The sequence below is a fragment of the Leptodactylus fuscus genome, chromosome 8, assembly GCF_031893055.1.
Source record: "Leptodactylus fuscus isolate aLepFus1 chromosome 8, aLepFus1.hap2, whole genome shotgun sequence".
Taxonomy (NCBI): Eukaryota; Metazoa; Chordata; class Amphibia; order Anura; family Leptodactylidae; genus Leptodactylus; species Leptodactylus fuscus.
The window spans coordinates 15,893,664-15,918,793 of NC_134272.1; the positions used below are offsets into that span (position 1 = coordinate 15,893,664).

General features: G+C 39.6%; 1 protein-coding gene across 2 annotated transcripts in view; it reads left to right on the forward strand.

Annotated features, from left to right (window-relative positions):
* The window catches only part of RGS11 (regulator of G protein signaling 11), a 54,395-nt gene that overhangs the window by 6,307 nt on the left and 22,958 nt on the right, over positions 1-25,130 (forward strand). For both annotated transcript variants that reach the window (XM_075285409.1, XM_075285410.1), the window contains exons 2-5: positions 4,940-5,036; positions 16,264-16,314; positions 22,603-22,709; positions 24,690-24,741. In XM_075285409.1, coding sequence (XP_075141510.1) covers positions 4,940-5,036; positions 16,264-16,314; positions 22,603-22,709; positions 24,690-24,741 — 307 coding nt within the window. The remainder of the gene's footprint in view (positions 1-4,939; positions 5,037-16,263; positions 16,315-22,602; positions 22,710-24,689; positions 24,742-25,130) is intronic.

The window sequence follows — 25,130 nt, forward strand, 5'->3', positions numbered from 1 at the left end:
AAGAAGGATAAAGCCAGCCGTAAGCCTGAGGGTGAGTGGACCACGGTAGAAAAGCCCACAAAGATGAGAGTAAGTAGTGCAGGCGAGGTCACTGCAACGGGGAATAGATTTAGTGTCCTATCAGAGTCAGACGGAGAAGCAGAAATAGACAGAGAACTCTCACGAATGATGGCGGAGTATGAGGATGAACCAGAGGGCGATCCTCCCAATAAGAGGAGACCCCACCGAGATGAGGGGCAGTCCGAATCAGACATGGAAACAGCTGGTCACCAGGACACCTCTGACTCTGATCTATGACAATGGGGCCCATCTCTCTGTTTCTCATATTCCTAGTTGTTCTGATGGCAGGTTTCTATCTTAAAGTTATCTCTAGTAATGTGAATAGCATCCGAGCAAGGAGGACAAGACACGCAGTGTATGAACATCTGAGATATCTTGATGCCGATGTCTATTTCTTACAAGAAACCCGTTTAAATACTTTAGGACTAATACGAGAAGCAGAGAGAGAATGGAAATCTGGCCCGTCCTTCTGGTCTCTGGCTGTGGAACCTTATGCCGGGGTTTCTATACTGTTTAACACCCCTGATGTCACCATACACAGACTAACTGAGGTTCTGATGGGGAGGTGCCTGGTTTTAGAAGTTACCATCCGAGGCAGAAGGCTCCGACTCATTAATATCTATGGTCCACCGCAGTCGGTGATTGAAAGGGCACGTCTGTTTGATGAAGTCAAGCAGTACTTGTTTACATCTGTTCCGGTAGTCATGGCAGGGGACTTCAATGCCACCATGTCATCCAGTGACAGACCTACTGGTAGGCCTCTCACCAGGGACTGCAAGGTCTTAAGCAGAATTATTTCACAGGCTGGTCTGTCTGATGTGTTTACTGAGGGTGGTAGGAAACCAAAATTCACTTACTCCTGCGCTGGTAGATGCAGTCGGATAGACTTAGCTCTGGTCAGTCCCGCTGAGCATGTTAGTGAGAAAAGTGAAAAGACAGTCCCTTATTCTGACCATCTGGCTTTGTATTTTTGCTTGGGCTCCACAAAACGCCCTGATATTGGGAGAGGCCTATGGAAGCTCAATTCCAGCCTCTTGGACGATGACTGTGTCCGGAGTTGTGTCCACTCTCTATTTCAGAACCAGCTTGAGAGAGTGGTGTTTTATGACAACATGGCAGACTGGTGGGAGGATGTCAAGGAGGAGATCAGATCCCTCTTAAGGAGACTGTCAGTTAAGAAGGGGAAGAGTAAGTATAGCCAGTATCTCAGGCTGCGGAAAGAATTAGAGTCACTCTATTCGGCGGGCGGGGATAACCAACAGAAGATTGACCGGCTGAAATCTGAGATCAGTCAGTATCAGTACCGCAGGTATACATCCCTGGTTCTTGAACGGGATTATGGGTCCTTAGGGGCTCCGGATCCTTTTGAGAATTGCAGGGAGCGGGTGGCAAATAAATCGGTCACAGGTCTCACTGACTCCCAGGGTGTTTTACAGGAGTCTCGGGAGGGTATCCTGGGGGTGGTGAGAACTTACTATGCTGACTTGTTTCAGAAGAAGGTTTTGGATAGAGAGAAGGTGGCTCAATTCTTGGAGGCAACTCCAGGTCCTGATACTAATGATTTGGACTTTTCTCCTTTGACAGCAGAGTTAACAGTGGAGGAGGTGAAAGAGGCCATAGATAAGTTACATCTGAAGAAGGCACCAGGTCCAGATGGGATTACAGCTGAGTTCTATAAGAAATTCCGAGACCTCTTGGCACCAATTCTCGTGGATGTATACAAAACTAGTCTAGAAAACCACCTGATGCCTCCATCCATGAGAGTGTCCTCCCTGATCCTGCTGTCTAAAGGTAAAGAGCCTAGTGACATCAAGAACTGGAGGCCGATTGCCCTCTTGAATGTCGATAGGAAGATTCTTGCAAAAATTCTGTTCTCTAGATTAGTTTGTTTGTCCCCGGCACTGTTGGCAGGCTCACAGTTTGGCACAGTTAAAGGGCGGAACATCTCTGGAGCAGTTATCTCGATAAGGGAGATGTTTGAGAGATGTAAAGCTCTGAGGTGTGGGAGATATGTTGTGAGTCTTGACCAGGCTAAGGCCTTTGACAGAGTAGACCATGAGTATCTATGGGCGACTTTGACAAAGTACGGTATTCCGGGACAATTTGTGGATTGGCTGAGAACTTTGTACCGTGAGGCGGAGAGCTTTCCTCTGATTAATGGTTGGCAGGGTGATACTTTCAGGGTTGAGGCAGGGGTGAGACAAGGTTGCCCACTGAGTCCATTACTGTATGTGTTTGCCATAGACCCGTTTCTTAGGTCACTGCAGGAGTGTGATTTTCAGGGGGCGCCGGTCCCCCACTGCTTGCCCCTGAGAGTTGTTGCCTACGCGGATGATGTGACTGTGGTGATATCTGAGCCTCGTGAGGTGGAGATGTTGTCTGCAGCCATCAGAAGTTACTCAGAGGCCTCCGGGTCTCTTGTCAACCTTGAGAAGAGTCAAGCTCTCTGGACGGGTCATACTGGTCCTACATTTGATCTGCCGCAGTTTGCCCAGGCCTCCTCCTATATTAAGATCCTTGGGGTGAAATTCGGGAGGGATGATAATTGCAGACTAAATTGGGAAGAAAAGTTGGAATCCGGAAATGCAAAGGTTCAGCGATGGAAGAACTGGAGGCTGACCTATAGAGAAAGGGTTAAAATGTTGAAGACTTACCTGGTCCCTGTCTTCTTGTACGTCTCTGTTGTCTTTCCTTTGCCAGAATCTTTCTCCGCTAGGCTCTTTAGCCTGTTCTTCCAACTTTTGTGGGGGAACAGGTTGAACCCAGTAAAAAGAGGGATAACCTACCTACAGAGGAGAGAGGGTGGGCTGGATATGTTAAATCCAAGGGTGTTTTTTGACTCCATGTTTCTAAAAGTAAATTTTGGTTGCCTGGACTCAGATAACAGCTCCCTGTGGGTAAATAGTATCAGGGACTGGATATTGCCTTTTGCAGAATCCTGGGTGCGAGGCGGCAGCCTTAAGAGGGGTCGATCGACTCGTGACTACCTCCCCCAGTATCTGGACTATGGCATAAGGTGCCTGAAAAAATGGGGTATTGAAAAGACCTATCTGGTGAGTAAGACCAGGAGAGATCTATACACCAGGGTATGTAAGACCTTCTATTGTCTCCAGCCGGCATTGAGGGACTGTACATCTATAACCCTGCAGGATAGTCTGAGGCTCCTCACTGGTCTGAGGCTCCCTGCAAAGTTCTTTGACATTGCCTGGCTATCTCTGCATGGGAAACTTTTTGTAAGAGGCAACCTAAAACATCTCAGTGTGACAGATCGGGCATGTCCATTAGGTTGTCAGCAGGAGGAGACCATGGCACATTTTATATCAGAGTGCGGGGGAGGGCGAAAGATCTGGCAGGAAATATCCCGGAGGCTGAAAATTCCCCGATTACAATCACTCAAATACCCCGAAATCATATATGGCATCCCAACTAATATAGGTGACATTAACCGGGAGACCCTGTATATTATTATTACTGTCATCAAATATTATCACTGGCATACGAGGACCCAGGTGTCCCTACACAGAGAGCCCTTCCGTCATATGACCGCTGTCACGTATATCATGTCTGAACTGAGGTGGATAAAGTCTCTGGAGGTCAGAAAAAAGTCTGATAATGTAAAATTGTGGAGAAATGTATATATCGATTGCTGAATATTCTGATAACACTGCAAATAAGTCTGTTCATTTATTTATGGATTTATTTTTTTTCCCCCTCTTTATCCTGCCAGCAATGGACTCTTAAGTTAAAGTGATTCTCATTTTTGTTATCTGACAGACATGTCTGATTTATGTTATATTATTATTATTATTATTATTAGTTATTAATTCTGCTGGAATGTAATGTATTTTTGTTTTGTTTTTACTAATAAAAATTACCTCCTATGTACAAGAATATAACTACTATAATACTACTCCTATGTACAAGAATATAACTACTATAATACTGCTCCTATGTACAAGAATATAACTACTATAATACTGCTCCTATGTACAAGAATATAACTACTATAATACTGCTCCTATGTACAAGAATATAACTACTATAATACTGCTCCTATATACAAGAATATAACTACTATAATACTACCTCCTATGTACAAGAATATAACTACTATAATACTGCTCCTATGTACAAGAATATAACTACTATAATACTCCTCCTATGTACAAGAATATAACTACTATAATACTGCTCCTATGTACAAGAATATAACTACTATAATACTCCTCCTATGTACAAGAATATAACTTCTATAATACTGCTCCTATGTACAAGAATATAACTACTATAATACTACTCCTATGTACAAGAATATAACTACTATAATACTACCTCCTATGTACAAGAATATAACTACTATAATACTGCTCCTATGTACAAGAATATAACTACTATAATACTGCTCCTATGTAAATAATATAACTACTATAATACTGCTCCTATGTACAAGAATATAACTACTATAATACTGCTCCTATGTACATGAATATAACTACTATAATACTGCTCCTATGTACAAGAATATAACTACTATAATACTGCTCCTATGTACAAGAATATTACTACTATAATACTGCTCCTATGTACAAGAATATAACTACTATAATACTGCTCCTATGTAAAGAATATAACTACTATAATACTGCTCCTATGTACAAGAATATAACTACTATAATACTGCTCCTATGTACAAGAATATAACTACTATAATACTACTCCTATGTACAAGAATATAACTACTATAATACTGCCCCTATGTACAAGAATATAACTACTATAATACTGCCCCCTATGTACAAGAATATAACTACTATAATACTGCTCCTATGTACAAGAATATAACTACTATAATACAACTATTCATATTTTTTCACATTAGATGGAGCGCCTCATTGTGGCCATGCAAGACCCGGACATTGGCATCAAAATGAGAAACCAGCGGTTGCTGATCACTGTCATCCCACACGCCATGACAGGTGAGTTCCGAGGTTGTCCTCTTACTAGTATTACTGGACAATAGTAATGTGGGTGGGGCTGTGACAACTATTATGGCTAATGGATTGGCTGTCATTATTCAACTCAAGCCTATGTTGGACGGTTCTGTCCTACAGATTTTACATACTGGATGCGGACCTAATATTAAACCTACTTTGGGTATGGGTGGTCTTATTCTAATGGCTCTACAAAAAAATTCCAAAAATTTGTATATAGAAGCTAATTTGGCCACATTAGAGTGCAATGTCATTTACTAGAAAGTGTTGGAGAACAGCCTTTAGGTAGGCCTTGAAGCTTCTGCCCCCAAAGTCAAATGTGACCCCATCTACCATTTATAACACTATGGTCTTGCGACTGATGGGCCCTTAGACACAAGGGCCCCAGTATGACTAATACCTCTGTACTCCATGGCTATTACCAGGTCTAGGCTCGGTCTATGGATTCCACTTTTCGGGGTCAATAAAAAAAATTTGTCAAAATTTCTTCACACTGCCAATATGCATTGTGTATGTGTGTCCCCGATTGGAGAAGCTACAGATACAGGTTACATCCACTTCACACTTTTACATTCCATTAAAGAAATATTCCTCAAGATATTCAGTTTCTGGAAATATCCATCTCGGGAATTCCTCAGGGCGCACATCTCACGAGCGATCTAATTAGGTGAGAATACATTTATGCTCCGGTAGTTCTGACTTGTTAGCGATAAGTTGAGCCTTTCCTTCTGGGGTCTGAAAAAAATTCCCATGAACCTGTCGTATTAGCTGAAACTAGATCGGATCAGCTCAAAAATAGCTGGTGGATATGTACCGTGTGAAAAACAATCAATGGGCTTAGTGGCCATAATAATTAGTGTCTCGGAAACCCTCACAGTGCCGATCTTTTGGTTTTAGGGTAGAAAGCAGCTTGAACATGGAGATGAGGTTGTCACAGCTCCGCCCCTTTTTCAAAGCTTTGCAATATAGGTTTATTTGAAGAATATGTCCACAAATAAGGGATGGTTGATAAGGGATGTGAACAAAGTGTTGTTGTCTTTGCTCAAAAGATTTATTTCCTCGTGGGTGGAGAAACACTTTAAGCGGGGGCGGAGCTATAGAGAATGCAAAGGTAGTGGTTGTACATAGGGGTCACATTACAACATAAGAAGGCACCAATATTATAGCAACGGATAGGTGGTGACTTTGCTCAAAAAAATGTATTTCCTTGTGGGTGGAGAAACACTTTAAGCGGGGGTGGAGCTATAGAGAGCAGGTTGTAAATAGGGGTCACACTACAACATAACAAGGTACCAATGTTCAGGTCGATTCTGCTCCGATGTCCCATTGAGGCAATTTTTTTTCTGACGGTCCTGCACATACCCTTACAATTTTCCCCTTTAAACCTACAGTAGTTCCTCAAGTCATTCTTGTCAGTGGTTCAACCCTTCATTTTCCTAAAAATTCTGCTTTTGCTTTTAGTATTTTTCTATAGATGAAAAATCCCAGTGGCAACCAATATGGCCACCGTTATGTCTTGCCCAAATTCTCTCACCCATCCTCCTAAAGTTCCTGACCTATTGTCACATAGTTGCCCACCTTGGCAGATTTGGTGCTCAGGAGTCTGAGTGACAACCCCTATTGAAGCCATAATGGTGGCCATCTTTGTGGTCACCCTAGGTTAAGCCAATTTATTTTTGTTACGTGAATTTTATGGGTTTTTTCTCGCAACCCTTCTTCCATCTTGAGAAGAAAGCTACCCTATCTTGTGATGGTTTGTGATCTGTGATGCACCACCTCTGCCGAGAGGAGATAGACCTGATATAACAAGTATAAAGACTGCGGTGACGCTCACAGAATAGGGAGCGTTTGTACTAACTTTTACTTTCCAGACTATGAATTATTCACAATGGAAGTTCGCAGCTCTGTAAGACCTGTGAACATCAAAGAAGGTTCCATTGATCGTCTAAGGAAAACTTCTGTGTTGCACTTCTGTCATAGCAGTGAATGCCCTCAGCTTGTTAAATTCCTAAAGTAACAGGAACCAAAAGTTTTTTTAGTATAGAAGCTTTAGAATTTTGGAAACTGGTCTTGGAATAGAAGCTCTACCAGTCTTCTCTCTGGCATTGGGTGGGAATACTCATGAAGTGTCTATCACAGAAGTCTTCTCTTACTGGCAAGTCTCTGTCCTATTGTATATCATATTGAGACTTCAGAATGAAGGGTTAATATAAAGCCAAGTGCTGTATCTAGAGCTGCTTTCAGGTCTTCAAGACTGTACAGTGGCCTGTCGAGGTCAGTGGGTTAATGGACATCTTGGGATTCGTTAGCTTTGCATAGGTTCTTCAGGAAATACAAACATGGACATTGGGTTTTGCTATCAGGTACCAAAAGTAGGTTCCCCTGCTTTCTTAATGACATTGGTTGTAGAGGACTAACATTGCAGCCGTATCCTACTGTATAACATATCAAGACATAGAAACGAAAGGTCAAGCCAAGTGCCATATCTAGAGCTGAATGGTGGCTTGTTGAGGTCTATGGAGATCTTGGATTTTGTTAGCTTTGTGGTGGTTCTTCAGTAAAATCGGGTATAGACATTTGATTTTCTTATAGGCTACCAATAGTGAGTTCCCCTGTTTTCTTGACCTTGTCTAAAGTGAACTGCATGGTAACCTGTTGAGGTCAATAGGATTGTTGACCTTGTGGTTGTACTTCAGCAAATCCAAGTATGGACGTTGGTTTTCCCTTTAGGTTACCATTCTCCTAATTTCTTGATGACCTTGTCTAGACCAACATTGCAGGGAGATCCTACTGTATATCATACTAAGACATGTAATTGTAAAGTAATCTAAAGTCATGTGGCAAATCTAGAGAAGCTCTGGAGGACTGCATGGTGGCCTCTTGAGGTCAATAGACATCTTGGGCTTTGTTAGCCCTGTAGTGGTTCCTCAAGAAATCCAAGCATGGGCACTGATTTTCCTAAAGTCAAGTGAACTGATCTAAGCACTAGAGGACTATGTGGTGGCCTGTTCATGTTAGTGAAGTCAATGGACAAGAAATGGCTTTGCTTGCCTTGTAGTGGTTGCTTATGAAATCCAAGCAAAGACATTGGTTTTCCCTAACACCAAGTGCCATATCTAGAGTGACTGTCAGCTCTGGAGGACTGTATGGTGGACTGTTGAGGTCAATAGGATCAATGGAAACCTTGGGCTTTGTTAACCTTCTGGTGGTTGTTTAGGAAATCAAAGCCTGGAGCCCCCTGTAGGCTTGCAGTAGTAAATGCCCCTAATTCCTTGATGATCAACATTGCAGGAAGATCCTGCTGTATATTATATGAAGACAAATATGAAGCCAAACAAAACATCTAGAGTAAATCTCATCTCCATAAGATTGCATGGTGACCCGTTGAGGTCACTTGGGTCAATGGACATCTTTGGATTTGTAAGCCTCCTGCCAGGTTCTTCAACATGGGGTTTTCTCTGTAGGCTATCAGTAGTAAGTTCCCCTGTTTTCTTGATGACCTTGTCTGGAGTGGACCCTCCTCAAGACAATCACTTTAATGTTGACATTACATCAGATTTTTTTTATAATGTAGTCAATCAGGTCACTTCCAATGAAAGTCCATATAGTACAACTTGGTTATTGGATTTATTGGATATCCTCACCAACTATTGATTTTGAAATTGTCAGATAATTTAAGCCCCGCCTAAGTTCATCTATCTTGAATGAAGTCAGTCCTAACCCAAGAACTGGCAGGCACCAGAAAGTGATTGCATGGGGGTGTCCTAAACTGGCCGCCTACTCTGAGGCCTGTACTAGTGCTAGGAGCTCCTTGGATGTCACTGATTCATTCATAGCTCTAGTCAATGCTGGTTGTTGAGTTCACAACACCAAGTATAAGAGCGGAGCACATTAAGGGACCTGTTTTAAAAACTGCTCTTATTATTTCCATAATTCTTCCCTGGGAAAATTGGAGGATTTTTTACAAGTAAACATGGTTAATAATTCATGGGATTTAATTTACAGATCTCTGAAGCTATTTAAACCGTTCAGTGCCAGGCAGCACTAACAGCGGTATACTGTAATATAATATACTGTCATTTATAACCTGAAGAAAGTGACAACTGTATTATATTTCAAAGCTGCAGTCACTGTGTACATACATTACATTACTTATCCTGTATTATACTCCAGAGCTGCACTCACTATTCTGCTGGTACAGTCACTGTGTACATACATTACATTACTTATCCTGTATTATACTCCAGAGCTGCACTCACTATTCTGCTGGTACAGTCACTGTGTACATACATTACATTACTTATCCTGTATTATACTCCAGAGCTGCGCTCACTATTCTGCTGGTACAGTCACTGTGTACATACATTACATTACTTATCCTGTATTATACTCCAGAGCTGCACTCACTATTCTGCTGGTACAGTCACTGTGTACATACATTACATTACTTATCCTGTATTATACTCCAGAGCTGCACTCACTATTCTGCTGGTGCAGTCACTGTGTACATACATTACATTACTTATCCTGTATTATACTCCAGAGCTGCGCTCACTATTCTGCTGGTACAGTCACTGTGTACATACATTACATTACTTATCCTGTATTATACTCCAGAGCTGCGCTCACTATTCTGCTGGTACAGTCACTGTGTACATACATTACATTACTTATCCTGTATTATACTCCAGAGCTGCGCTCACTATTCTGCTGGTGCAGTCACTGTGTACATACAGTATATTACATTACTTATCCTGTATTATACTCCAGAGCTGCGCTCACTATTCTGCTGGTACAGTCACTGTGTACATACATTACATTACTTATCCTGTATTATACTCCAGAGCTGCGCTCACTATTCTGCTGGTACAGTCACTGTGTACATACATTACATTACTTATCCTGTATTATACTCCAGAGCTGCGCTCACTATTCTGCTGGTACAGTCACTGTGTACATACATTACATTACTTATCCTGTATTATACTCCAGAGCTGCACTCACTATTCTGCTGGTACAGTCACTGTGTACATATATTACATTACTTATCCTGTACTGATCCTGAGTTACATCCTGTATTATACTCCAGAGCTGCGCTCACTATTCTGCTGGTGCAGTCACTGTGTACATACATTACATTACTTATCCTGTATTATACTCCAGAGCTGCGCTCACTATTCTGCTGGTACAGTCACTGTGTACATACATTACATTACTTATCCTGTATTATACTCCAGAGCTGCGCTCACTATTCTGCTGGTACAGTCACTGTGTACATACATTACATTACTTATCCTGTATTATACTCCAGAGCTGCGCTCACTATTCTGCTGGTACAGTCACTGTGTACATACATTACATTACTTATCCTGTATTATACTCCAGAGCTGCGCTCACTATTCTGCTGGTGCAGTCACTGTGTACATACATTACATTACTTATCCTGTATTATACCCCAGAGCTGCGCTCACTATTCTGCTGGTGCAGTCACTGTGTACATACATTACATTACTTATCCTGTACTGATACTGAGTTACATCCTGTATTATACTCCAGATCTGCGCTCACTATTCTGCTGGTGCAGTCACTGGTAAGAACATGTTTGATATTATGACAGTACTCACTCTATCCAGAACTTTGCACCCTTATTAAACATATCTAGGTGCAGTTGGTTGCAAAACATAAAACACATAGAAGCGCCATAATGGCGGCGCGGTATTCCCTGACTTATTATTTATTTAGGTCTTGAGCGAAGATGAAAAGATCTGGAGAAGGAGAAGGAAGTCATTACTTGGTCACAGGAGGTGGCAGGAAAGTGGATGAGGTTGATTTCAAGACATTTTACACAATCCATCAGATTTTTATACTTTATCATATGTTCAAGTGCAAGTTATGTGGAAAGTTTGTACAGAATATGCTCAGCATGGACACACACTGGATAACTATGGAGTCGACAGTGATCAAGCATCCGAAATCTTAGATGGATTTCAGATCCCCTTTAGTAGAGATAGTAAATCAGACATTACCCCAAACCTGATCATTTGGATGGCTCCTGGATCCTCTATAGGACATGGCAATATGGTTAGGTGAGTTATCTGGTAGTTTACTTCAAGATCCTATTCAGGGTCAAGTGTTGCCTAAGGACCTGAAAGCTCAAGTGTCTTCAGGACCCCTTTTGCTTTTATCAGGGCCAAGTGTCGATCAGGTGATTTGGCGAACTGTTGGGTCACTACAACGAAGTGTACAGAGAGCTAATTCAGCCACTTCATTGGCTGAAGGTCTCACATTACGGGGATGAACGGAGTCAGTCGTTGGAGAACGGGGATCTCAGGGAAAGTCCTTCTGTGTGCTGGTTCGGCTACTATTGCTAATGTAATGTTGGTCATACGCCTCACAGTCCTCCAGTAAGCATTGAGTATATTCCTGACTGTATCACACGTTGTCTTCTGCTACTTTATCCCATTACAAAGTATTTTTGTGTAATTTAAGGAACTAAAATGTTAACTTCACAGCAAGCCGTAAAGTGCGTTGGTGTTGGTTTTCCAGGAGAGAGATTGTATGTTATGCTGACATCTAGTGGCCAGGAGGTAATATAATTTAATTATAATATGCATTAGTAAACAGGCAACAATGTGATGTCGGTTTCTCTTTAAGAGCTGCCCGGTTCTGACCAGGGCTTGTGCTCGGTTTCGTGTCCCCAGTTACGTCTTATCTTGGTTTACAGTTATACTTTATGGTACACTGTAGAAGATTGCAGCGTTTTGCTTCATTACCGAGCTGTTTCATTAAGATAATTAAACCCCTGAGTCTCGATCACACTTGTGGGACTTTTTTTAATTTCCTTCGCATCCTCCTGGGCACCTGCTCTTTTCTGAGAAGCTAAACCTGGCTGCTGGTAAAAATAACCCGGGAAAAATGCAGGAAACATAAGTGGCACTTGTCTTGTTAGAGTAAGAAGTCAATTGCATTGAACAGATTGCCAGCTTTCATGATGAGGAACATGGAGATGGGGACATGGGGGCAGCTTAAAACTTCTTCACCCTTTTAGACATCTTTAAGCAAGAGGGATGGGCCCCGCTGCGAATATCGCAATTTAGAGAGGATGTTTGCCTAGTAATGGAGGGATCTAAAGAGCGTCTCTTGACCTGGAGGACCCAACACCGTTGTACATTACATGGACACCCTCTTGATCTGTGTAATACTTCATTCTTCCTGTGGTGGTGCTGCAGGGAAATTCATTACTTGCTGTTGGAGGTAATCACTGATCAGTTAGGTAGTGAACGGCCGATTTGACTTGTTTCTGACAGCCCGATGCAAGGACCTCTTGTACATGTACAGATTGTACAACTAATGGAGCGGGGAGTTGACTGTCAGTGACAGCCGGCCTCTCCAGAGAGAAGGCAGGGACATTTTACTACTATCTCTGCCTTCCCAATCTCTGTATACCCAGTGCTCATAGCTATTAGAGTTGCCATGATGTGGATCCCTCTGGACCCAGCGATCATGTGATCTGCTGAAGGAACTGCAGGAAGTCCTAGGATACTGTAATGTATCAGTAAAAAGTAATGTTAAAATGTCTCTCAAAGGTCTATTAGGACCTGAAGGGGGGGCACAATGTGTAAAAATGAAAAAATAAATAAATAAAAAAAGTTAAATAAAAAAAAATAATTAAAATGTCATTACCACGCCCACAACACATGTTCCAGGCCTCAGCCTCGGCGCCTGGAACAAAAAGAGGTTTGTCCAAAATGGAGAGCCGTTATAATCAGAGGCGAAATGTGAAGCTCCTGGGTCGCAATGCAGAATCCATAATGGGGCCCCTACCAAGTGCCTTATTTTATGTGGCAGAGGGACTCCGGGGCCCATTCTGGATCCAGAGCCCAGTAGCGACTGCTACCCTTGGCCCCCCTGTAGCCAGGCCCCTGGCTATAATTTACTAACAGGATTATCAAGGACAAAGTTTTGGAATTTTTTATATACTGTATATGAAATTAGCTTTTAAGATCTATAGAGAGATAACACCCCCCAGCACCGCTCTCCAAATCTTCCATCTGTTAATGGGAATGGATTGGAGAACATCAACAATCTGAGTGCACCTTTGTGCAGATAAAAGCCTCTTAACATTGTTATTGACCCTGTAGAATCTCTGGAGCTCATCAGCAAGAATGTAAGACTGTAAGACAGTATTATACACAGCAACTGAGAGACCCTACGGTATGTTATGTAGACTCCTTCAACTCCTTGACCTGCAGCCATGTACACACTGCTGTCATATCTCAGACTGTTCTGTGAACACCTTATAGCTAATTTCTTGGCCACTAGCAGAATAAAGAAAACTCTTCTCTGTCTGCTCCGTCAGCTGATTGTGAGGAAGATCCAAGAAAAGCCAGACTGTCTCAAGAGAACTACTGCCTTGGCGCCAATTTATATATTTTTTTATATGGTAGGAGGTTCTGAGTATTAGTTTGTACTGTACTTTGCTTTTTGCTCTGTACATAAAACTCAATTCCAGAATGTTACATGATAAAGCAAACTAACTACTATAATACTGCCACCCATGGACAAAAATATAACTACTATAATACTGACCCCTATGTACAAGAATATAACTACTATAATACTACCTCCTATGTACAGGAATATAACGACTATAATACTACCCCCTATGTACAAGAATATAACTACTGTAATACTACTCCTATGTACAAGAATATAACTACTATAATACTGACCCCTATGTACAGGAATATAACTACTATAATACTACTAATACTACCCCCTATGTACAAGAATATAACTACTGTAATACTACTCCTATGTACAAGAATATAACTACTATAATACTACTCCTATGTACAAGAATATAACTACTATAATACTACTCCTATGTACAAGAATATAAGTACTATAATACTACTCCTATGTACAAGAATATAACTACTATAATACTACTCCTATGTACAAGAATATAACTACTATAATACTACTCCTATGTATAAGAATATAACTACTATAATACTACTCCTATGTATAAGAATATAACTACTATAATACTACTCCTATGTATAAGAATATAACTACTATAATACTGCCCCCTATGTACAAGAATATAACTACTATAATACTGCTCCTATGTACAAGAATATAACTACTATACTACTGCTCCTATGTACAAGAATATAACTACTATAATACTGCTCCTATGTACAAGAATATAAGTACTATAATACTACTCCTATGTACAAGAATATAACTACTATAATACTGCTCCTATGTATAAGAATATAACTACTATAATACTGCCCCCTATGTACAAGAATATAACTACTATAATACTGCTCCTATGTACAAGAATATAACTATTATAATACTGCTCCTATGTACAAGAATATAACTACTATAATACTACTCCTATGTACAAGAATATAACTATTATAATACTGCTCCTATGTACAAGAATATAACTACTATAATACTACTCCTATGTACAAGAATATAACTATTATAATACTGCTCCTATGTACAAGAATATAACTACTATAATACTGCTCCTATGTACAAGAATATAACTATTATAATACTGCTCCTATGTACAAGAATATAACTACTATAATACTGCTCCTATGTACAAGAATATAACTACTATAATACTGCTCCTATGTACAAGAATATAACTACTATAATACTACTCCTATGTACAAGAATATAACTACTATAATACTGCTCCTATGTACAAGAATATAACTATTATAATACTGCTCCTATGTACAAGAATATAACTATTATAATACTGCTCCTATGTACAAGAATATAACTACTATAATACTGCTCCTATGTACAAGAATATAACTATTATAATACTGCTCCTATGTACAAGAATATAACTACTATAATACTGCTCCTATGTACAAGAATATAACTACTATAATACTGCTCCTATGTACAAGAATATAAGTACTATAATACTACTCCTATGTACAAGAATATAACTACTATAATACTACTCCTATGTATAAGAATATAACTACTATAATACTACTCCTATGTATAAGAATATAACTACTATAATACTGCCCCCTATGTACAAGAATATAACTACTATAATACTGCTCCTATGTACAAGAATATAACTATTATAATACTGCTCCTATGTACAAGAATATAACTACTATAATACTACTCCTATGTACAAGAATATAACTATTATAATACTGCTCCTATGTACAAGAATATAACTACTATAATACTACTCCTATGTACAAGAATATAACTATTATAATACTGCTCCTATGTACAAGAATATAACTACTATAATACTGCTCCTATGTACAAGAATATAACTATTATAATACTGCTCCTATGTACAAGAATATAACTACTATAATACTACTCCTATGTACAAGAATATAACTATTATAATACTGCTCCTATGTACAAGAATATAACTACTATAATACTACTCCTATGTACAAGAATATAACTACTATAATACTGCTCCTATGTACAAGAATATAACTACTATAATACTGCTCCTATGTACTACAATATAACTACTATAATACTGCTCCTATATACAAGAATATAACTACTATAATACTACCTCCTATGTACAAGAATATAACTATTATAATACTGCTCCTATGTACAAGAATATAACTACTATAATACTACTCCTATGTACAAGAATATAACTATTATAATACTGCTCCTATGTACAAGAATATAACTACTATAATACTACTCCTATGTACAAGAATATAACTACTATAATACTGCTCCTATGTACAAGAATATAACTACTATAATACTGCTCCTATGTACTACAATATAACTACTATAATACTGCCCCTATGTACTACAATATAACTACTATAATACTGCTCCTATGTACTACAATATAACTACTATAATGGATATAGCAGTTATATGACTATGGCTGTGAGGTATTTTTAGAACTTTCTCTTTTCTGCTTTCTTCCTGTATCCTCAGTGACTACTTCCTATGATCTTGTATATTACATATTATTTAAAACAATGAGCAGATATTATTGAGCAGAATTGATGATATTGTAATAAGACATTTACATATATATTGGGTCCACACTTGGAGTATTGGGGTTATATTTCGGTTTGGGGGATAGATGTGGCACAGTATACGACTAGTTTATTGCGTTTCGACTCATTGCCATTGACCCGTTTTCTCTTCCTTCCAGGTAATGATGTTGTGGAGTGGCTCATACAGAAGTTGTCCATCAGTGATGAAGGTCAGTGACTGATATACGGTGTGTTTATACAGCGATATATGTAGATATATTTAGGTTTCTTCCTAGTAACAAAGGACACAGCTGAGGTGTCTCTCACATTCAGTAAGAGGCCTGGAGGCTGGCGGCCGGTCATACTTAGATGGTGCGAAGAATAAGCGGAGAATAACAGGCTGTGTTCTTATGGAGGAGGAGCTGGGTGGGGGTGGTCCTGAAATTACAGAGTATGCTATGAACATTGATTGACAGACCCGCCCCTGAGGATATGGACACTGACAATTGTGTCTCCTTAATGGCATTGTCTTGGACTATGACAATGATTTCTGTGGCCTCTTCGCTACTTGCTAACCAGAGCGCTGTACAGTGCATAGTGGCCGTTCTTGGCGTTGCAGTTCAGCCCCTTTGATTCGCTTAGCTCCAACATGGTCATGTGACCTATGGACGTGACGTCACTGCATGAGAAAAGTGGAGCTCATGATCACATCCCCTTTAATTAGGAGTAAAACCTTTGCTTTTATTAATTGAAACCAAATATAATGTAGAATGTATCCTTCTTTATTGCTATATTTTGCCCCCTCTTTCCTATATCAGTGTGACACGAGGAGACAGTCTGTTATACAGCAGATACAACTTTCTGTGACCACTTCTATACACATAGCTGCATGTGCTGTAATGGTGGTCACCCAGACAGGAAGTTGAGCCGTTGCTAGGCAACCTAAACTAAAACTGTGCACACAATCCAGCAGGAATCTGCACAAACATATTCTCTCCGAAGCAGATGTGTATTATATCTCCGTGCACCGCCGTTGTGTTCAGTCCTTGCTTCGCTTCACTTCTTTAGCTCATTTTACATGACTTGAAGCTTCGTTAGTGCCAAAAAGCCTTACATAATGTCTCATTAGCTAAGAGAATCGAGAATTTTTCTGAACTGCTGCATCCCCCTCCTCCCCCTCCCTTATGTAAAAGTCCATTTAATATCCTATCTTCTGCCATTACCTATAAAAAAAACCATATTACAATAATTTGGGCGTTATTCCCCATCCACACCAGGCTATATGTTTTTTTTGTTAGTTTTTAGTCAGCTTTGGTGTTTTTTTGTTTATTGTTCCTTTTTTTAATTTTTAATATTTTTCCTTTTATGCTATTTTTTTAATTTCTTTTTTCTTTCACACATTGAATAGTTGATTCAGCCAGGCTTTCAGGATGCTTTAGGCTCCTCAACAATTGGTTACAATTTTGGAAGGAATTTTGTGGAAAATAATTTTATGATTGTGGCAAAAAATAAAAAGATAATATTTTGTAGTTATTTTGGCTATTTATGAGCACCGGCACCTAAAAATGTCTCAAAAAGTTTAGATAGAAACGTACTGTTTTGTGCATTTTTGATGCATGTGTGTGAATATAGCCGTATAATATTCTTAGAACATTATATACGGTATGTACCGTGGTCATCAGTTTTTGTTTCTCAGCTCACCGTTTTCACCATACTTTTCCCTCCTTTCCTATCTAACACTGACACACTATTACACTAACACTAACTAATAGTGTTGATGCAAATACTATTCGAATCCTAGATTCGAATACCTCCGCTCCCATAGGAATGCATGGGAGCGGCCAATTGCGAAGGGGTTAAGCGCCGGCTGGCTTCAATGCATACCTATGGGAGTGAGGTATTCGAAACTAGGATACGAATACTATTCTCTCAACACTACTAATAACTAACTAACACACTATCTAATTAACAATAACTCACTAACACTATCACACTTACACTAACTAACACTATCTAATTAACAATAACTCAATAACACTAACACACTAACACTAACTAACACACTAACACTATCACACTAACACTAACTAACACACTAACACTAACTACCACTAACACACTAACACTAACACTAACACACTAACACACTAACACTAACTACCACTAACACACTAACACTAACTAACACTAACACACTAACACTAACACACTAACACACTACCACTAACGCTAACTAACTCACTAACACTAACTAATAATAACACTAACACACTAACACTAACACACTAACACTAACTAACACACTAACACTATCACACTAACACACTAACTAACACACTAACACTAACACACTAACACTATCACACTAACACTAACTAACACACTAACACTAACACTAACACACTAACACTAACACACTAACACTAACTAACACACTAACACTAACTAACACACTAACACACTACCACTAACTAACACTAACACACTACCACTAACGCTAACTAACTCACTAACACTAACTAATAATAACACACTAAGACTAACTAAGACTAACCAACACACTAACACTAATTAACTAACACTAACAGACAGAGCATATGTTTTCTAATCTTGCCCTTGATCTACTTTCGAACTTCCACTATATACAGGAAACAATTTGATGCATATTAACATAAGCTCCACCCCTTATGTGTTCTGGTTCATTTGCGGTCAATACTTTGTGTATTGACATAATGCCTGAGTATTATGAGCCAGTTGGCTGCTATGGGATGCATGCTTCATTTCTAAAACCAACATGGCCGCCTTCACTGTGTGTTGCCGATTCCAAGTATCCATTTATAGGCCGAGCTTCCCGATTGACATGTGCAGGTGCTAAAATAATAACTAATCTTTATAGACTAATTACAGAATAAATAGACAGAATTCCCCAAGAGCCCCTGGCCTAGAAGTAACAGTAATAGTAGTTACAGTGTTTCCAAGTCTCCCGGACCCCTGGGACCCCCGCCCATCCGTTTTATTTTTTTATGGTCACAGTTTTTTCCGCTTCGTTTATTCCCTCTAGAAATTCTTTCATCTGCTTAATGCATAAAAGGCAGAGAAATTAATTTGCAGAGATTTCTGTAACGCGATAAATTGCGGGCGGCTTTACATCGCGTTCCTTGTGCTGCTTAGAGATTGGACGGGTTTTGAAGAATTAGGAAAGTGAGATAAATAAGTCAGCTGAATTTCTTCTGTATAGGTTCCAGGCTGATATAAGGGATTTATAGGGCAGCCGACATACATTCGATTGAAGTCTCCTTGGACCTCGCGGCCGCCATTAACATCAGATTGGATTTAATGAGGAGAGATGAAAAGAACCGGGCGCCAATTACAGAGGATTTCCACCACATAGATTTATGGCAGTGGTAGGACGGGGTTTGCATAAAAGTCTTTGAGGGTCCGACCTCTGGAACCCCATTGATCTGTATAGTAATGGACTACAACACTCTTTTAATTACCCTACACCTGTGGCCCATGCTAGGCTTCACACATTGCACTTTTTGGGTTGGCCTTCATCCCCAGAGTATGGTATACAGAAGTTATAGGGTCACGGCTATTTTTCTTTTTGGATTGGTGGGGGTCTCAGCAGTCGCACCCCTGCTAATCAGTCAGTTATGCCATGTCTGTATACATAGTGGGAAACCTTAGGGCCACAATGTAGTGTCTCCAATCCCATGCAGTGTCTTCCACTGGAGTCTTGCATCAAAACAATAATCCCAAAATGATATGGCCTCCACGAGTCTTCATGGAAAAGATGAGAGGAGTAACATTTGGTTGAAAGCGTGGTCCTACTATTTACAGTATCTCCCTCACCTCTGTTAGTAGGAACCCACTCTTTAGATTAGGGCCACAACAGATATTTGATTGGCTTAAAGGGGCTCATTCTGGGGGCAGATACCATTGAAGGTCTGTTTCTTTATACATCTATAGGTTGACCGTTTTTGAGCAACCAACATGGCCACCATTACAGCAACCAATGTGATTACCATTACAGTAAGCAATATGGCCATCATTATGGAACCAAAATGGTCACCATTATACCAAGCAATATGGTCACCATTGCAGTAACCAATATGGCCACCATTACACCAAGCAATATGGTCACCATTGCAGTAACCAATATGGCCACCATTACACCAAGCAATATGGCCACCATTACACCAACCAATATGGCCACCATTGCAGTAACCAATATGGTCACCATTATACCAAGCAATATGGTCACCATTACACCAAGCAATATGGCCACCATTACACCAACCAATATGGTCACCATTGCAGTAACCAATATGGTCACCATTATACCAAGCAATATGGCCACCATTACACCAAGCAATATGGTCACCATTGCAGTAACCAATATGGCCACCATTACACCAAGCAATATGGCCACCATTACACCAACCAATATGGTCACCATTGCAGTAACCAATATGGTCACCATTATACCAAGCAATATGGCCACCATTACACCAAGCAATATGGTCACCATTGCAGTAACCAATATGGTCACCATTATACCAAGCAATATGGCCACCATTACACCAAGCAATATGGCCACCATTATACCAAGCAATATGGCCACCATTACACCAAGCAATATGGCCACCATTACACCAACCAATATGGTCACCATTGCAGTAACCAATATGGTCACCATTACACCAAGCAATAAGGTCACCATTACACCAAGCAATATGGACACCATTGCAGTAGCCAATATGGTCACCATTACACCAACCAATATAGTCACCATTGCAGTAACCAATATAGTCACCATTATAGTAATCAATATTGTCACCCTTACATTAACCAATATGGCCCACACTAGGGCACCAAGACAGGCTAGCTATGAAGTTATATGGGAGAGAGCCACAAATCACTTTTGACAACCCCTATAGATACGTTAATGGTGGTCATACAGGTTGTCACCAAGCTTTTCCTAGTTATATAGTCCTATGCATAAAGACAAAGGTATAGATCGACCATGCAACTGCTATGTGCCCCTTGGAGAGAGGGGCCCAGCCCTTTTGGAACAGCCCCAAACTCTCCTCTCTGGGAGGTCTTCATTATTACCAAACAAGGGGGTAAGAAAATGGCACCAGGAGACCCTTGTGTCCAGGGTAGCACTAATACCTGGTACTATGATAGGACTCTTTATGTCTTATTGTCGGTCGTTTATGGATTGCTATAAAAATAAAAAGTTGAATTTTTGGAATTTTTTTTAACCTTTTTTATTGTTTTGTTAAATAATATTTCTATATCCATAAGATAGTCACGCTGAAGCTTTTGGCAGGAGGATGAGGGTGTTTGTGATGGCGCAGGTTCGGACTCACTCAGCATCTGTCTCCACGTTTTGTGTGGGAAAACAAAACGCTTGGCATTGGCGGGTAGCGATACTAATGTCTGTTCCATTACAGATTAGGGAGTCTTACATCATCAGGGCTCTTTAATTATGCATGAAATGAGTGAGGGCGAGCGAGGCGGCGTTAATGTGCTTCAGCAAAGGCTGGGGAATCACACACTGTATATACATATATTAATTTTTGCTGCTTTTATTACTAATTAATGTTTTTTTTAATTTTTTTATTCATTTTTTTTTTTTTTTTTTTTTTTTACATACAGAAATAATTCTCTATTATTTCGGTTCTTTCATGGCCTGAATAGAAAACTCGGCTGTTATACTAAGATAAGAAATTCCAAAAAATCACATGACTGTACCACTAATCCACTTTGTAGCTGGAAAATCTTTGGTGCGTAAAAATAAAAAAAACTAAAAAAAAAAAATTAAAAACCAATAGCAAAATTTTACAAGCTTATAGGTAACGTGACCTTAATACCTAAATACTGTTAAAAGACAATGCCTGTTCGTATTAGACCATAGGGACGTCACGGAGGGGGTAGACTAGAGCTGGTGAGGGGCTTAAAGGGGGTCTGTCACCAGAATGCAACATATCAAACCAACCACACAGGTAGATAGGTTAGGGTCACCTGAATCAGACGGTGTTTACCCCATAAGAATCGGTGCTTCGGTTGCTGAGATATTGCCGTTGCCTGATATTTCGTTAAAGCAATGGCGCCCCCCTTATTGCTTTAAAGAGCTAATTTGCATATTGAATAAACAGCAATATCTCGTCAACAGAGGCTCCGATTCACAAGGGGAAAACACTGTTTGATTCAGGTGACCCTAACCTATCTATCTGTGGGGTTGGGGTGATAGGCCGGGGTCTGGTGATACACTCCCTTTAAGCCATCCATGCCTGGGCAAAGATGTCTTCCCAGTTTGTCACAGGCATCAGACGGGTTGCAATCAATATAAGACAAAAGGGATTTTTGAAGGTTTTTCAAAATTAATTCTTTAGTACATACAGTAATAGTTTAACATATTCTGCAAAATATATTTTTTAGAATTGCTGGTGGTTTTAGAATTTTTATTCCTAAAATGTATTTATTACAACTATTTTTTTTTTTTTTAATAGAAGCGCTGCATCTTGGAAATTTGCTTGTCAAGTACGGTTACATTTATCCTCTGAAGGACCCCAGGAATCTTGTTCTTAGAGCAGATGATTCCCCTTACAGATTTCAGGTAAATCTCAGCTGACCACTGGTGTAATATTGTATTATTTTACCCTTAAGAACTTGTTCTACAGTGGTGGATGGGCTGCGTCACTCTAGTCAGTGGGGCTCAGACTCCGTGTGAGAAATTATGTCATATGGTATATGCAATTACTGCCCAAGTTAGTACACAAATTATGTAATAAAGTAATCCTGGTAGTTCTCCATCTAGTGGTTATAGGGGGTAGTGCAGGTAAAATTTCATTTAAAATTCCAGGCATCGAATCGCCCCGTGTCCTGATAGTGTAGTGAGTTGTTTTCTGAACAGCACAACATTGTGATTCCTAAGTACTTATTGATCTATGTGTGTGGAGTAAAGAGCAAGCAGACCAGATCCAGAGATATAATGCAGAGCAGTTAGCGGCTAATGGTCAACATTAGTGACAGTGTTCGGGCCGATTCTTCATTGTGGCACATTATCGATTAACCCTTCTGCTTTCATTTCCTGTGCATCCTCTAAATCAGGAATCAACATGTTTTCTGCCTCCAGGCTTCTCTCTCATCAGATTTTCCCAAGAAGATTGAAAGATAATTGGACTGTAATGCCCTGGAGTATTGTAGAGGCTGCAAATAGCGAGGATCAGAATAGATTCAGCCACACCATGAATAATCCGAGCAGGAAGGAAAGTTCTAACTATAGAAGATGAGGAAACTTTATTTATTTTACTTACCCATACTTGGTGATACTTTACATAGGGGGCAGTATTATAGTAATTATCTTCTTATACATAGGGGGCAGTATTATAGTAGTTATATTCTTGTACATAGGAGCAGTATTATAGTAGTTATATTCTTGTACATAGGGGGCAGTATTATAGTAGTTATATTCTTGTACATAGGAGCAGTATTATAGTAGTTAAATTCTTGTACATAGGAGGTAGTATTATAGTAGTTATATTCTTGTACATAGGAGCAGTATTATAGTAGTTATATTCTTGTACATAGGAGGTAGTATTATAGTAATTATCTTCTTATACATAGGGGGCAGTATTATAGTAGTTATATTCTTGTACATAGGAGCAGTATTATAGTAGTTATATTCTTGTACATAGGAGCAGTATTATAGTAGTTATATTCTTGTACATAGGAGCAGTATTATAGTAGTTATATTCTTGTACATAGGAGCAGTATTATAGTAGTTATATTCTTGTACATAGGAGTAGTATTATAGTAGTTATATTCTTGTACATAGGAGCAGTATTATAGTAGTTATATTCTTGTACATAGGAGTAGTATTATAGTAGTTATATTCTTGTACATAAGAGCAGTATTATAGTAACTTTACTTATACATAGTGGACAGCATTATAGTAGTTTCATTCTTGTTCATAGGCTTCAGTATCTACCATGTAATGATTACTGCACCATGGCGTTGATATTTGTAGTGAGTGGACTTGCCCTTTAAGTGATAGTGCTGTGTCAGTCTTCAGGCAGGATTCATTGTAACAAATGAGGTGTTTTGCACTGATTAATAATGATGCCTGTAAGGAGCGTGCTGCTAAATTTGGAAAGAATAAGGAGATTATGTCAGTTACATTTTGGGGCTATGAATATCTTGTGTTCCTTGTTAAGGCGACAGCATATTTATTTTGACAGGAGCACTGCCCAACATGGCAAGATGCGCTGCCATCCCCTGTTATTACCGCAATCTGTCTTGGAGACTATAAGCCTGGTAGACGTGAAGCTGCTTCTCTTCAGGCTCTTAGAAGACAATGAGAAGAGTGTGCAGGAAGGAGATTGATTTAAATAGGTTACGGGATCCGGCCCTACTGACTCCTGTCACTTACCAGCTCCCAGCATGGGCTCTATAGGGATGCCGGGCCCTATACCATCCTTACACTATTATGAGATCCATCCTAATAATTCCAAAATTGCAGCCTTCTCCTTCCCTTTCTTCTAATAGGGTCACCTATTTACAATTCACTAATTTATGCAATTTTTTTTTCTTCCAGACCCCATATTTCTGGACTACCAATAAATGGCCGGCCACAGAGCTGGACTATGGTAACTAAGACTTATATTTTTGCACTATTTTATGCGTAACAATTGATATATTGCATTATTTGTAAAGTTACTGATACATAAGCCCTATAGTGCTCCTGGTAGACAATTTCAGAGTCTGCTCCTCGTGGGTGGGACAATAGTTCCTGACATTGTCTATACTGGTTTAGTTTCTGTAAGGTCCCCTAATGCAGTGGTCCCTAAACTGTGACTTAAGTAACTATACCTCCCAAATGTCACTTTTTTTTTGTGTGATTGCCCCAGTCCATAGAGGTTTGATATGCAAATATGCCCCATCTTGAGCACTCTTTAAGTATTTACAAGTGCTCCTGGGTGGAGCATGGGCATGGCTTATGCAAATATGTCATGAAATAGGAATCTTTGCTGTTTTC